Here is a 16366-nt window from a genome sequence, read left to right on the forward strand (position 1 = left end):
TGAATGCAAATGACATGCAGCTTGAAACTGGGCCAATTAAATACTATTCCTGGAGATTCTGATTGGCCCAATTTCAAGTGGTATAAAAGGCAGAATTATTAGCATGGCCCTGACTATCTCCATCACACGTGGGTGACAGACACACACAAACACTCTCTTACCTTTGTCCAGGGATGTGCTTTTATTTGTGGAAATTTGAATTCTGTATAATTTGGATTCATCTCTCGGATTTGTTCCCTTGTGGGAGTTCCTAAAACCTTTGAGAAAAATAAATGAAATGTGAAAGATGCAAGTGGTCCAAGGCCTTGTAAGCACACTACATGGTTCAAAGCTGAGGCAGCTGATCGAGGGAACCTCTGCCAATCTAAGGAGTACTGCAGCATTCAATCCCCCTCAATGCATCAGCGCGCCTGGTGGATCCTTGCAGCTGGGCGTACTGTTCTACTTACTCCTTTTGTCCATCGCAACAGAATGAGATGCTAGGCTGCAGGCTACCGACATGTCTGTACAGAACACGGCGCAGAACTTTCAAGGGATCAAGTCCCTATCCGAGCGGGTGAACGTCCTCGCCTGTGTACAAGACTTAACCACTTGATGACCCACCCTTTACCCCCCCTTAAGGACCAGCGCGGTTTTTAGTGATCTGTGCTGGGTGGGCTCTGCAGCCCCCAGCACAGATCAGGTAGCAGGCAGAGCGATCAGATTGCCCCCCCTTTTTCCCCCCTATAGGGATGATGTGCAGGGGGGGGGGGTCTGATCTCTTCTGCCTGCCTGGGTGTTGCGGGGGGCACCTCAAAGCCCCCCTCCACGGCGAAATTCCCCCCTCCCTCTCCTACCTGTCCCCCCCCCCCCCCCGGTGATCGGGGCTGCACAGGACGCTATCCGTCCTGTGCAGCCAGTGACAGGCTGTCCCCTGTCACATGGCGGCGATCGGCGATCTGCCTTACGGCGCTGCTGCGCAGCAGCGCCGTACAATGTAAACAAAGGAGACATGTGTCTCCTACGTTTACATTTAGTCTGCGAGCCGCAATCAGCGGCTCGCAGGCTATTCCGTGATCTGACTGATTAATTAGGGAGGCACCTGGCGACGCAGATCTGCGTCGCTGGTCCTCCAGCTACCACTTTGCCGCCGCACGGTATGAGTGTGCGGTCGGCAAGTGGTTAAAGGACACCTGAAGTGAAAGAGATATGGAAGCTGCCAGATTTCCTGTTAAGCAATACCAGTTGCCTGGCAGCCCTACTGATCTTCTGTCTCTTAATACTTTTAGCCATAGACCTTATATGCAGATCAGGTGTTTCTGACATTGTCAGAATGAGCTGTATGCTTATTTCTGGTGCGATTCAGACACTACTGCAACCAAACAGATGAGCCAGGCAACTGGTATGGTTTAAAAGGAAATAAATATGGCAGCCTCCATATAATTGTTTCTATCCTGTCCCACAAATATGAGTGGAATAAACATTAATCAATGGAACAATAACATTATTTGGTAGCAAAGGGATAGTCTCCTAACCAACTTTACAAAAATGAAAAATAAGGGCGTATGAGCTAGGGCTTTAAATTCACTGCTAGGAGGGATATAACAAGATGGCATTTGGTCCACTGTTTGAAAGTGCACTGAGCAGCATTTCTAACTTAAAAAAAAAAAAAAAAAAAAAAAAAAGATCAAGACAGATCTCCCCATAAGGGAGGTTCATAATGCTGTCTCTCTGGGTGAGCTTGTGCATGTTGCAATGCATACTGGGTGAAGGAGCTGCCCTCTCAGTGGCACACACCATTACAAACCTCCCTTTTGAGGTTTGTTTTTTAAAATGTATATAAAAACGTTGCTCAACTTCAATACACTGAAAAGACACCCACACTTATTCTTTATAAACAAGCCATCTTACCTTTATGATCTCTACTAGCTGGTCCACACCGCTGTCTCCAGGGAAGATTGGCTGACCCAATAGCAGTTCTGCCAAGACACAGCCCGCTGACCATATATCTAAAGAAAGGACAGATCCCAGTTACTCTGCAGTCACAGACACCCGGCACACATTCCTCTAGCGGGTTCACACTGCACACTCACCAATGTTTGCTGTGTAATCTGTAGCTCCAAATATGAGCTCTGGCGCTCTGTAATAGCGGGAACAGATATAGGACACATTCGGCTCCCCTCTCACCAATTGTTTTGCACTGTGTAAAGAAAGGTTTAGTGAATTTCAGTTGAAGTAGATCGAGATGGAGTTTTAATAGTATTTTACAGAAATGACATTCGCTTTATGCCTTTCCTGATGAAATAGTGCACCCCCTAGCTGCGGAGGATGGTGGCGATTAGTGTGCAGTCTGTAGACCACAGGGACATCGAGGGTCAGCTCCCGACTTCGCGAAACAATAACCTGACATTTCTTTGTTTTCACCCACTCTTTAGTGTGCCAATCTGAATATTTACGGATGTTTTGTTGCGAGGTCCTGTCGCCAGAAGTGTCCTACACGCGCAGTTGCAAGTTTTGTGAACTGCAGAAGCACAGAATGCTCCCGGCTGCAGGAGCGCTATCGAGAGATGGGGCCGTGCATGCGCAGAAGCATGTGACAGGGCTCAGTCAGCCAGGATTTAGAGGGGCACAGCAGCAAAACAGATCAAACCGGGAGCACGACGAGGGACCTAACGGACAAAGGGGAGCTGCTCCGTCCGCTGCTTGTTCTTTTCTGAATTTGGACCCCAGTCACCCAATGAATAATTCAGATTCGAGGACCCTGCAAACAATAGTGTAAGAATGGCAGCACTTCAAATATTCTCTTTGAAAATCAATAAGGGAATTTTGATTGGCTGTTGTAGGCTTCACCCTCTTTCCTGAATACTAATCCCAGTCACCCAGCGACTAAGTGTGCAAGTTTGAGAACCCTACGGTTAACCGTCTGAGAATGGCTGCAGTTTACATTTTCCCATTTAAAATAAATGGATGAAATTTGATTGGCTGTTTTATGCTCTGCCCACTTGTCCTGAATATCTAACCATTCACCACGTGCCCAACCGTGCCAAGTTTGAGGACTCTGGCTTTATTACTGTGAGAATGGCAGCTTTCAACATTTTTCCATTGACGTGAATGGGTGAAATCTGATTTTCTGTTTGTGGTGTGAAGAGGAAGGGGGGGGGGGGGATGGAAACAGGAGACCCACAGAACAGATCATCCCAGTTAGTAAGGGATCTATATATCACATTTTGTAAAAATTGGCAAAGGCAATTTTTGTGTGATGGCGGCACATACATTCACGTCTGGTTTTATACACACGTACATTGAATATATAATGAAAATGTCAAACATTTTTATGGGATATACTTCACACAACTGTGCTTATAGCTTTGTATTGCTTGTCAAAGTATAAAAAACATTTGGAAGAGGAGCACAGAGCTGTACACAGCCAAGCCTCGCTAGATGTAAGCAGTTCGGTGATGCAATGCTGCTCGCTCTTACCTGCCAAAGTCACAGAGCTTCAGCACCGCTGTATCCGGATCAACCAGTAAGTTCTGTGGTTTGATATCTCTGTGGCAGACACCTTGAGAATGGATATAAGCCAGACTACGGAATAACTGGTACATGTACACCTACAAGGCAACCAAACGACAAAAGAGTCAACCTGCGAATCAGCAGAAACATCCCTGAAATGTTCTATCACCAGGGGAACTATTCCTACTAACCTTCACATAAATGGACGGCAGCGTGGATTTCGCTTTTGCAAAGTGCCGAGCGACGCGATACACTGTTTCTGGGACAAAGTCCAGGACCAAGTTTAGATAAACTTCATCCTTCTGAAAAACCCAACAGTACATCAAAGATGAAAATGACGTAGTATACAGGAAATAACGAAATGTACCTGAGGCAAAAGGCAATGTGTGGTAAAGGAACCACATTTCATGAAAGGACTGACTTTGAACTAGAAGAACAAGAACAATTATAGAACAACCTAATAAATGTTTTGCAGGCCTTAAAGGGAACCTTAACTGGGGGGGGGGGAGGAAGTTTCAGTTACCTGTAGCTTCTACTGGCTCCCTGCAGATGTCCTGTGTCCGCGCCGGGACTAATCGGTCCTCTGGTTCTAGCTCATGCTCCAGTCACTGTCCTGCGCTGTACGAGATATCTAGTATTGCGCATGTGCAGGATGGCGCCGAAGTGTGATGGAGGACACGCTGCTAGGGCTGCACAGGCACAGTGCCCACTAACTGCCCAGAAACTAGCTCGTTTCAGGGGACTGGAGGATTGGTTTGTCCCGGTGTGGGCAAAGGATGTTTGCAGGGGGCCGGTAGAAGCCCCAGACAAGTTAAACTCCCCCTCCCCCCCCCCAAAAAAAAATCCCCCCCCCCCCCCGTTACGGTTCCCGTTTAAAAGGTTATGCATAGTAAAGGATTCCAGTACAACACAAGCTTCTGTTTAGCCATGTACATTATTTGTTGTACGATAAGATCATTGGGGATTGTTTCTGGAAGTAGCTTACTGACTAGAGCTTTACATAAATAATGTTCAGCCGGGAAGAAGTGGATGATTAAAGAATGTCAAAAGAAATTTCTGTAAGTAAGATGGTGGTTGGACCGCGGTCTGTTCCGCCAGATCACTGAAGAAGTGACTACCTACCTCTGGGGACACCTACACAACACACTCTGGGGTTTCAGCCAATCCAATCAGGAACCTTTTGGCCAAGGAAAACCTAAATTGTGCCCTCTAGCGTTAGTTCTCCCTCTAGCCAAAATGTCTAATTTGACATCTATAAGACAACTGATTTCACAGAGAAACGGATCATGTCTTATCTGTGGGTGAAGAGAAAGAACACTTGTTCCCTACCAATAGGATTTCAGCTAGATATCATCGTTTGGCCTACAATACATTCCAGTGTAGGACTAGCGTTACATGGACTAGACTTGTACGCCTCCAGAAACCAAACAGGAAAGAATTCAGAAAAACAAAAGCAGATCAAACGTGAAAAGTAAATGAACAGGAAGGAGCTCAGCAGCTGGCGGATATCAGACCTTCTCTCCGCTGGAATAGAAGAAATATCTTAGACGCACGATGTTACAATGATCCAGTCTGCGCATTATCTGTAGTTCACGATTCTGCAAAGGGGAGAAAAAAAATTGTATTAGTTGAGGTGACATAAGCCTTGATGAGGCCTCTTAATCATTAATGCTGAAGAGGCAGAGGCCCAGGCAAAAGAGCTCTCAGTTCTGACCTTGAACCTCTTGTCCTGCAGCACTTTTTTAATTGCCACCATCTCTCCACAGTCCACGAGTCTTGCTTGGTATACCACACCAAAAGAGCCATTGCCGATGACTTTGATGTCTGTGTAGGACACTTCCTGGGGACGGTCTGGCCCCTGACCTGGTGTAGCCACTACTGTGGTCACTTTTCCATTGTCTCCTGTGAAAACATTAAGAAAAGTGTGAAAACCGAGAACAAAAAGACTCTAAAACTTTGATAAACTTGATGGCACTCTACTTGTACCAGATATTCAACCTAGGAAAAATGAAATACTGAACAGAAAAAAAGTTAGAGATCTTGATTGCACCCAATGACAGATGTTTCCACTGTAGTAACCAGGGGAGGTGAGTCCTCTTTTCCACGGACAGTTGATTAGAAGTGAAATGCCACTCAAACTCTTACAACTGTTTGCTGCTGCCTGGCAACTGCTTGCTGAGCACAGTTCAACGGCCCATGGAAAAAGAGGCCCATACACTGCTCAATTTCAGCCATCAATCGATTCTATGGATTCGATCGAAAATCGAAATTCTATCAAATCTATCAATCTGCAGACGATTTTTATTGATTTGAACTGACTGGACAAAAAAATATAGGTCGATCTGCTGCTGGCAGCAGATCGATGGCCCATAGAGTTGCATTGGATCTAAAGGTTCAATAATGCATTTAGATCGATTTCCAATAGATTTCATTCTGAAATATATTGGAAATCTGTTCCTAATGTGTGGCACACATCAGATAGATTCCTGTCAGATTTGACAGGCATCTGACAAATCTATCTTATGGTCGAATCTGCTGCAAATCTATAAGTGTATGGCCACCTTAAGAGGAGTTGGGAAGCCTGGTGCAGAGATCTGCCTACCAGATTCCAATCTGGCTGAATAACCATCACCAGATCTATACATGCCGGAATTAAATTAAGGATGGCCAAGCCTTCAAGGAAAGAACTCGCACATGCTTAGAGGAACTGCAGTGAAAATAAATGTAATGAAAAAAGTGCTTAATTTTTACAAGTATTTATAAATGATTTAGTCAGCGATTGCCCATTGTAAAATATTTCCTCGTGGCAACATTTTTACTGCTGGCAGATGATGTCTGTGGAAGGAGATGCTGCTTTTTGGAACTTGGAAACCGCTGTTTTATCCCACAATGCAACAAGGCTCCCACAGTGTGATGTTAGTACCTAGGTGCTGACATCACACTGTGGGAGGGGTTTCACCGCAATATTAGCCACACAGAGCCCCTGATGATCTGTGAGTAAAAGTAAAGATGTCTCATGGGAAAGGGGATATCAGCTGCTGATTGGGATAAAGTTCAATCCCTGGTGGTGAAAACAATGAATAAAATTGCTTATTGTTTAACTTTACAATATTCATTTATATCTAATTTAGTCAGTGTTTGCCGACTGTAAAAAATTTTCCTTTCCCGGAATTGCATTCTGAAACTTGTTTTAAAATGAACATGGCAGCCACCATATTCCTCTCACTGCTGGCTCCCTTTAAAGGACATGTCCACCATGTAATCAAATTCTACGGACAAGAGAAAATGCACAGTGCAGTCACCGACACTTAATGTCCAATGGCTACAAAGCTTCCGGGATCTCATCAGTTACCTTGGCAACATGACATCTGATCAGCAAAAACATTCAATTAGTGTGCAGTCTGGAAAAGAGACTACAGGTTAATGGGAATTTATATTCCCTACTTAAATAGACATGTTATTTCTGGAATTACCCATTAATATTTCATCTGTATCATGTGCGCCTGAGCAGGTGGAGCTTTTAAGAAGTTGCACACTGAATAGTGTCAATGCCAGATTGGTTTGAGATCAGGCTGCCTTAATCTGGAGATGAACGATTTGCTCACAACCTATTCTGTAAATGATGTATTATATTAGTATTTATATAGCGCCGACATCTTCTTCAACGCTAAGGGGCTCACAATCTAGTCCCTACCATAGTCATATGTCTATGTATGTATGTCTGTATGTATCAAGTAGTGTGCGTACCATAGTCTAGAGACAATTTTTTTTTGGGGGGGGGGGGGGGGGGGCGGAAAGGGTCAATTAACTTATTTTTAAAGAAACTCTGAAGTGAGATAAAATTATTGATTTTACATTGTATTATTGTTAAGCACTATAGGGAATGCTAATCCGCTGCATCCCCGCAACAAGACGAGTGGTTTATACCTCCCAAATCCCCTCTGTAAATCCACCAGGGCTGTGGAGTCGGAGTCGGGGCAATTTTGGGCACCCGGAGTAGGAGTTGTGGTTTCAGAAACTGAGGAGTCGGAGTCAGGAGTCGGAGTCGCATGATTTTTGTACAAAATCCACAGCCCTGTTAAGTATTAGACTAAGGAGTCGGAGTCTGAGCAATTTTGGGTACCCAGAGTCGGAGTTGGAGTCGGAAGATTTTTGTACCGACTCCACAGCCCTGAAATCCACAACCTTTTTGGTTGTGGATTTTGCTGCTCATGGAGGCAGAGCTATGAGCCGCAGCTCTGCCTCCATGCGCGTCAATCTGCCGGCGGATCTCAGTCTCCCCCCCGCCCCTCTCTGTGAAGGCAGACAGAGGGGCGGGGAGAGGCGGCAATCAGCGGGGATTGACGCATGAAGAGGCACAGCTACAGCCATAAGCTCTGCCTCATCAGGAAGCGCTCCCCACAATTAGACAAGGGGGTTTTAAGGGGTATAAACCCCTCGTTTTGCCGCGGGGATGCAGCGTTTTAGCACTAGCTATAGTGCTGAACATTAATACAAGGTAAAATCATTTATTTAACCACTTCACCCCAAGGCTGTTTTTACCCTAACGAACAAGAGCGATTTTCACCTTTCCGTGCTCATCCCTTTCATTTTCCAATAGCTTAATCACAATGAAATGAAATGAAAAGTGGACTTTTCCCAGAAGAACTAAAGAAAGCAATCATAAAACCCCTCCTGAAGAAACCATCACTAGATCCTGATTCTGTAACCAACTACAGACCTGTGGCGAACTTACCATTCCTATCAAAAGTTATCGAGAAAGCAGTCGCCAACCAGCTAGAAGCCAGGCTTACAGATAACAACATCTTTGATACTTTTCAGTCAGGATTCAGGAAAAGGCACAGCACTGAAACAGCATTAGTCCGAGTAATGAATGATCTACTTACTGCAAGGGACAAGGGTGATTGCTCAATTCTGATTCTTCTTGACTTGTCAGCAGCATTTGATACTGTGGACCATGAAATACTAATCCAGCGACTGAAGAATTACTGTGGCCTAAGGGGTACTGTTCTTAGCTGGTTTCAGACCTTCCTATCTGGCAGGACACAGCAAGTATGTCTGGGCACACACTACTCTAATCCAGTGCCACTTGCCTATGGAGTTCCACAGGGTTCTGTACTATCACCATTACTCTTTGCAGTCTACATGCTCCCACTGGGCAAAATAATCCAGAACTATGGTTTAGGATACCATTGTTATGCAGATGACACACAACTGTATCTGTCCTTCAAGCCTGGCACCCAAGACCCATCAGCATCCATAAATGCGTGTCTAGTGGATTTACAAAATTGGATGAACACCAGCTGGCTGAGGCTGAACTCTGACAAAACAGAGGTGTTGGTGGTAGGTGGTCCACACATGATGGATAAAGTTCAAAACGCTCACCACCTCAAACTAGCAATTGGGGGAGATACTGTACAGTATAAAGACTCTGTGCGAAACCTTGGGGTGATCCTGGATGGAAATCTAAAACTCAGACAGCAGGTATCAGCTGTCGTCAAGTCTTCCTTCTTCCATCTAAGAAATATAGCGAAAATAAAACACCTAATCCCAGCTGAAGACCTACCTGCCCTGGTTCACGCATTTGTATCCTCCCGCCTAGACTACTGCAACGCCCTGTTAATCGGATCTACAGATAAGGTTCTGCGCCCCTTACAGCTAGTACAGAATGCTGCAGCAAGACTCCTAGCCAATGCCCCCCGCAGCTCACACATCACCCCAGTACTGCAAACTCTTCACTGGTTGCCAGTAAAATGGAGAATCAATTTTAAGATCTGCCTGCTGACATTCAAGGCTCTACACCACATGGGACCCAAATACATAGCGGATCTATTGGAACTTTATGCCCCTCCACGCATCCTCCGCTCTGCCAACAAGATGAAGCTGGTTATTCCCAGGATACACTTAACATTTGGTGCTCGGGCCTTTTCCTATGCAGCCCCTACTCTATGGAACTCACTTCCACAATCAGTACGAGAGGCTTCTTCTCTGGACAGCTTTAAAAAAAGGCTAAAAACTCACCTCTTTTCCCTAGCCTTTGAGACTGCATAATGCAGGGTCACAGCGCTTTGAGTCCCCAGGGAGAAAAGCGCTATATAAATATTATTGTTATTGTTATATCTTGTTTTTTTGCACCACCAATTGGGCTTTTTGGGGTGGATATTTGTTTTCAGCAGGGCTGTGGAGTCGGTACAAGAATCCACCGACTCAGACTCCTCAGTTTAGGATTCCACTGACTCCCCTAATTTGCATATTACAATCTTGTTGATTGAAAGTATGTAACATGAAATTCGTCTTTTAACTGCCAACGCTTAGGAATTTTAAAAGACAACTGAAGTGAGAAGGATATGGAGACTGCCATATTTATTCCCTTTAGTCATAGACTAAAACTAGTCCTTGGTAAGAGTACTTGTAAAAGGTACAGACCGGAACAAAGAACATCTATCAGGCCCTAGGCCTAGGCAATGTAACTGTGGGTACTTGTAAGAGTGATGTGCAGGTACTCTGCAGGAGAATGAGGGGATTCTTCCTCTATTACACATTCATGTACAATTTGAACCAAGTTTATGGGTGATAGACAACACCTCGGTGTTCAATGTGCACAACATTTGTGCAGCTCTGTGGAGCTCTGTGGAGATTGCAGCTCTGTGGAGATTGCATATGTAGAGCATAGTACTACTGTGTAACAAAGTAAACCTAAGACAGATTAAATTAAAGTTGTATACGTACCTGGGGCTTCCTCCAGCCCCCTTCAGGCTAATCAGTCCCTCGCTGTCCTCCTCCGCCACCTGGACCTTCTGCTATGAGTCCAGGTACTTGAGCCAGTCTTGCTTAGTTTGCATGCACACACTCCACCGCTGGGAGCGTAGCACTATTGCGCAGGTGCAGAACGCTCCTGGCTGTAGGAGCGGAACGTGGCCGCACAGCGCTAACTGGCTGAATTACCGGGACTCATAGCAGAAGATCCAGGTGGCGGAGGTGGACAGCGAGGGACTGATAAGCCTGAAGGGGGCTGGAAGAAGCCCCAGGTATGTATAAAACTTTTCTTTTCATCCATCTCAGGTACCATTTAATTCGTGGTCACCAAACCAAAATTTTAACAACATATCAAATTATTTGATTTCAAGAGCAAAGAATACATTTGCATAAATCAGAATCAACGCAGAATTATTTCCATCTCATTGACCATCTCTATTAGTGACACGGCTACACATCAGGCTTTATACTTACAGCATAGATGTTATTTAGTATACAGTGATGGGAAAAACTATTTGCCCCCTTCCTGATTTCCTATTCTTTTGCATGTTTGTCGCACTTAAATGTTTCTGCTCATCAAAAACTGTTAACTATTAGTCAAAGATAACATAATTGAACACAAAATGCAGTTTTAAATGATGGTTTTTATTATTTAGTGAGAAAAAAAAAAACCTCAAAACATACATGGCCCTGTGTGAAAAAGAAATTGCCCCCTGAACCTAACTGGTTGGGCCACCCTTAGCAGCAATAACTGCAATCAAGCGTTTGCGATAACTTGCAACGAGTCTTTTACAGCGCTCTGGAGGAATTTTGGCACACTCATCTTTGCATAATTGTTGTAATTCAGCTTTGAGGGTTTTCTAGCATGAACCACCTTTTTAAGGTCATGCCACAACATCTCAATAGGATTCAGGTCAGGACTTTGACTAGGCCACTCCAAAGTCTTCATTTTGTTTTTCTTCAGCCATTCAGAGGTGGATTTGCTGGTGTGTTTTGGGTCATTGTCCTGCTGCAGCACCCAAGATCGCTTCAGCTTGAGTTGACGAACAGATGGCCGGACATTCTCCTTCAGGATTTTTTGGTAGACAGTAGAATTCATGGTTGCATCTATCACAGCAAGCCTTCTAGGTCCTGAATCAGCAAAACAACCCCAGACCATCAGACTATCACTACCATATTTTACTGTTGGTATGATGTCCTTTTGCTGAAATGCTGTGTTACTTCTACGCCAGATGTAACGGGACACGCACCTTCCAAAAAGTTCAACCTTTGTCTCGTCGGTCCACAAGGTATTTTCCCAAAAGTCTTGGCAATCATTGAGATGTTTTTTAGCAAAATTGAGACAAGCCCTAATGTTCTTTTTGCTTAAAAGTGGCTTGCGCCTCGGATATCTGCCATGCAGGCCGTTTTTGCCAAGTCTCTTTCTTATGGTGGAGTCGTGAACACTCACCTTAATTGAGGCAAGTGAGGCCTGCAGTTCTTTAGATGTCCTGGGGTCTTTTGTGGCCTCTCGGATGAGTTTTCTCTGCGCTCTTGGGGTAATTTTGGTCGGCCACTCCTGGGAAGGTTCATCACTGTTCCATGTTTTTGCCATTTGTGGATAATGGCTCTCACTGTGGTTCGCTGGAGTCCCAAAGCTTTAGAAATGGCTTCATAACCTTTACCAGACTGAGATCTCAATTACTTTTTGTGAGAATCCGCTTAGCTGCCTGTGCAGGCAGCTTTTTGACAATTGTTTGGGTTTGCATGCTGCAGGACTCTGGAAAGAAGAGCTTCTGTCAGTTTTGCAGCTTGTGCTTGCAGAGGAATTTGCATACGTTGTCATGCAAATTGCCTGGCCACATTCATTGGAGGCGTGTACTATAAGTACTATGTCTTTCCCACAATGCTTGGCTGTTCATAAGGAGTCTTCCTGTGAAACACTCTGGAGAGTGTCAGCCATGCTCTTTGTTTGAAGATCAGCTTAGAGTAATTCCTGGAAAACTGCACTAGGCAGGTTTCCTTAGTGCAGTTAGGATTGCTTATCTGTTTGTTCTGTTGCTGTTGTCCTGTCCCAGCGGTGGTCGACAGGAAATGGTTCTGATCTCTGTTCTTGGAGTATAGCTGGTGCAGCGGTTGCTACCAGCTATCTCTTCTGATCTGTCTCACTTGGATCGCGCTAGCATCTTGCGCTAGCGCTGTGGATCCTTCGGTTCTGTCTCCTTGGATCGCGCTAGCCACTTTGCGCTAGTGCTGTGGATCCTTCTGTTCTGTCTCGGATCGCGCTAGCCACTTTCCGCTAGTGCTGTGGATCCTTCTGTTCTGTCTCCTTGGATCGCGCTACCCACTTTCCGCTAGTGCTGTGGATCCTTCTGTTCTGTCTCCTGGGATCGCGCTAGCCACTTTCCGCTAGTGCTGTGGATCCTTCTGTTCTGCTACTCTGTACCTGGATCGCGCTAGCCACTTTCGCTAGTGCTGTGGATCCTATCTCTCGCTTGTCGCTGTTTTCGTGTGTCTTTGTCTGCTACGAACGCTTGCTGGAGGCTCGGTGAGGTAACCGTTAAGCAAGCGCTCGCGTCCTCTGTTACATGTTTGTCTTGTCTTTGGTTAGTTAGGCGTGCTTGTCTCTGTTGTGCGTAACACGAAGAGACCGCGCACGAACGCGTGCACTGTTGCGAATGAGTGCGGTGTTCACGTTCAGCTAGCGTTTGTTATTTTCCTTATCGTTCTCTTTGTATTATTTGCTGTGCCTTTGCTAACCTCGTATTCTGTTCTGATCTGCCTTGTGTCACGTCTGGCGATCGCACCTCTCGCGATCGCGGTCCTATTTCATATCTGCTGTTGTGTGTGCACTGTCGCGGGGTGGCGACTAGGTTGGCGCACACACATACAACCTGTCCCTTTGCTCGTTCTCATTCGCCTCTCTTGCGATTGCGTTCTGCGCTTCGTACAATTCCTATCTGGCATTTGTGGAGGTACGGAGGATTGGTTCCTCTGCACTCCCCAGCGCCATCTGCCGACAGGAATTTCCCTCTACGGGTGCGTAGCACCTTTTGCTGGGTGCCTGCAAATATACGCTTGTGGAGGATTTCCGCCGTATCAGCGCACGCGTTGTGCGCTGATCACGGAGAAAGTTCCACAATCGTTACACTTTTGTTCTCATTTGTTCCTGAATTTCTTTGGATCTTGGCATGATGTCTAGCTTTTGAGGTGCTTTTGGTCTACTTCTCTGTGTCAGACAGCTCCTATTTAAGTGATTTCTTGACTGAAACAGGTGTGGCAGTAATCAGGCCTGGGGGTCACTACAGAAATTGAACTCAGGTGTAATAAACCACAGTTAAGTTATTTTTTAACAAGGGGGGGCAATCACTTTTTCACAAAGGGGGCCATGCAGATTTGGAGTTTTTTTTCTCCCTAAATAATAATAACCATCATTTAAAACTGCATTCTGTGTTCAATTATGTTATCTTTGACTAATAGTTAACGGTTTTTGATGAGCAGAAACATTTAAGTGTGACAAACATGCAAAATCATAAGAAATCAGGAAGGGGCAAATAGTTTTTCACATCACTGTATATAAGAGATTCCGGTGTACACATCATATATACAGTCACAATCAGATGTGTATATCTGACTTTAAAAATACGGGGACTGCTTTATTAAAGCAGCACAAGTAACTATTGATGGGTTTCTTTCATTTTTGTGGACTAAGCACAGCTATTACTGTATGCATAAATTATTTAGGATGACGATTATCTGAGAAATAGAACATTATCATATTTTCTATTTTAATTACAGTTTAAATTCATTAGGAGTCGGTGCATTTTTTCCCGACTCCGACTCCAGGCACCCAAAATTGCCCTGACTCCGACTCCACAGCCCTGGTTTTCAGTAATTACTTTATTTTCTATGCATTTTAAAAGAGAAATACAAGGGAAAAATGAAAAAACACACTAATTCTCCAATTTCATCCCCTATGGTTTTAATATAAACACTGCTACTGTGCATAAAACCCACACATTGTATCTGCCCATTTGTCCTGGTTATCACAAGATTTTAAATTATGTCCCTAGTACAAAGTATGGTGACATTATTTGGAAATAAAGGTGTTTTCCCCCCCCAATATTTTCACGTGCACAGCGGCAGCAGCACTGTGACTTATAAAAACATCCTGGAGCCATTAAGAGGCTCTAGCAGGACGTTTTTATAAGTCAGCATGTCATTAAGTGGTTCATCTCGCTTCAGACTACGTTTTTGGGAGGAAACCCACACAGACACAGGGAAAACATACAAACTCCATGCATGCAGTGTCCTGGCTGGAATTCAAACCGGGGACCAAGTGCTGCAAGGCTCTGGGTCTCAGGGTGCTAATCACTATGGCACCAGGTAGCCCAATTTAAGTGTGACAGAAGAGTGAATTAAGGGTACCCCCAGGCATGCAGTTTGTGCTAAACTTTATTTCAAACTTAGCAGAATTACCATTAAATTGACAGGAGGCTATCCAGGCCAACAAAAATACTTTTCTTTTTGCTCATCATGGAAAAGGGTTTAAAGAGAATCTGTATTGTTAAAATCGCACAAAAGTAAACATATTAGTGCGTTAGGGGACATCTATTACCCTCTGACACAATTTCGCCGCTCCTCGCCGCATTAAAAGTGGTTAAAAACAGTTTTAAAAAGTTTGTTTATAAACAAACAAAATGGCCACCAAAACAGGAAGTAGGTTGATGTACAGTATGTCCACACATAGAAAATACATCCATACACAAGCAGGCTGTATACACCCTTCCTTTTGAATCTCAAGAGATCATTTGTGTGTTTCTTTCCCCCTGTTCTCATGCACTGAAGTTTCAGGCTGCTGTTTCTCCTGCAAACAGCTTTGCCTTTGTCTGTAATTCTTCAGTATGTGAAAGCCCAGCCAGCTCAGAGGACGATTTATCCAGCTTGTAAAAGATAAGAGAGCAGAGAGAAGCTGCACTAATCTAAATAACACACAGGCAGTGTGCAGAGAGGGGCCCGAAAGGGGGAGTTCATAGCAGAACCACAACACTGAAGAACTTGGCAGCCTTCCAGACACAGGCTGACAAGTCTGACAAGAGAGAGATACGTTGATTTATTACAGAGACAGTGATAGTATAAAGTACTGCAGTAAGCCAGAACACATTAGAATAGCTTTTGGAACTTGTAGGATGATAAAAAACAGGATGCAATTTTTGTTACGGAGTCTCTTTAAAAGAAAAACAAAAAAAAACCACTATGGGAGTTTCACTTTGGTGCTCCCTCCCCACACTTCACGTTAGACTTTAAAAAACCCTTCTTGACTAGAGGCATTGTTGTATTTCAGTAAAATAGAGCAGGGCACTGCTCCAAATTATTTGAAAGTGTTGGACCAGAAATGCTACTTGACTTTTGAAACAAAGATCTATGGGAGGGACATGCCCACAAAGCATCACAAAAGTGGGTGTGGTACAGAAAGCATAGCTTCCTGGGGAGTGCAGACAGGAGACCAGGGAAGGCCACAGTGGAGATATTTTTTCCCCTTTAAAGCGAGATTGTCACCATAAAAAATTTTCAGCAGCAACTGGTCTGAGTATTAAGTTATTAAGATGCTAATCCTGCATTCAAAACTTTCCAAAAACTTTTTCTGCTGTTATGGTTTGGAGTTACCACATACCTTAGTAGCACTGGCCCTTTAACTGCCATTGCCAAACAGTTGCATGCTGGGGGATGTTTTTATCTATAATATATTCCTCCTCTTCCCTTTATTTCCCTCTCCTAATGACATACGCCAGTGAACTTACACACACAAAAAAGTGACAGCTTCGATTTAAAAGGACTCTGGTTAGGCCCTGAGACATAAATAAATAAGGACCTACAACTGTGGATTCCAAATTCTTCTCTACAAAAACCGGCGAATCGCTACATATCGTCCTCTTTACACTGGATGCTCTCATTCTCCTGTGCAGCAACTTAGGTGACCATTTCCATCCCACCTAGTCATTTTCACCATGCAAGGGTCACTTTACTGCCCATAGTCCTATCTGAAAATGTTCATAACTGTACTGCGATATTCACAATCATACATTGTGTGCACTTTGGGTTTGCACTTTTCGCTTCGGGAATCCTGGGGCTCTCACCA

General features: G+C 44.4%; 1 protein-coding gene across 4 annotated transcripts in view; it reads right to left on the reverse strand.

Annotated features, from left to right (window-relative positions):
• The window catches only part of GSK3A (glycogen synthase kinase 3 alpha), a 69804-nt gene that overhangs the window by 31486 nt on the left and 21952 nt on the right, over positions 1-16366 (reverse strand). For all 4 annotated transcript variants that reach the window (XR_011022199.1, XM_068241491.1, XM_068241493.1 and 1 more), the window contains exons 2-8: positions 5207-5394; positions 5007-5090; positions 3684-3794; positions 3460-3590; positions 2073-2179; positions 1891-1988; positions 162-257 (exon numbers count right to left, since the gene is read on the reverse strand). Coding sequence is in view for 3 of the 4 variants with exons in the window: in XM_068241491.1 (XP_068097592.1) it covers positions 162-257; positions 1891-1988; positions 2073-2179; positions 3460-3590; positions 3684-3794; positions 5007-5090; positions 5207-5394 (815 nt within the window). In the remaining variant the exon portion in view is untranslated. The remainder of the gene's footprint in view (positions 1-161; positions 258-1890; positions 1989-2072; positions 2180-3459; positions 3591-3683; positions 3795-5006; positions 5091-5206; positions 5395-16366) is intronic.

The sequence above is a fragment of the Hyperolius riggenbachi genome, chromosome 6 (assembly GCF_040937935.1).
Source record: "Hyperolius riggenbachi isolate aHypRig1 chromosome 6, aHypRig1.pri, whole genome shotgun sequence".
In the NCBI taxonomy this organism is placed as follows: Eukaryota; Metazoa; Chordata; class Amphibia; order Anura; family Hyperoliidae; genus Hyperolius; species Hyperolius riggenbachi.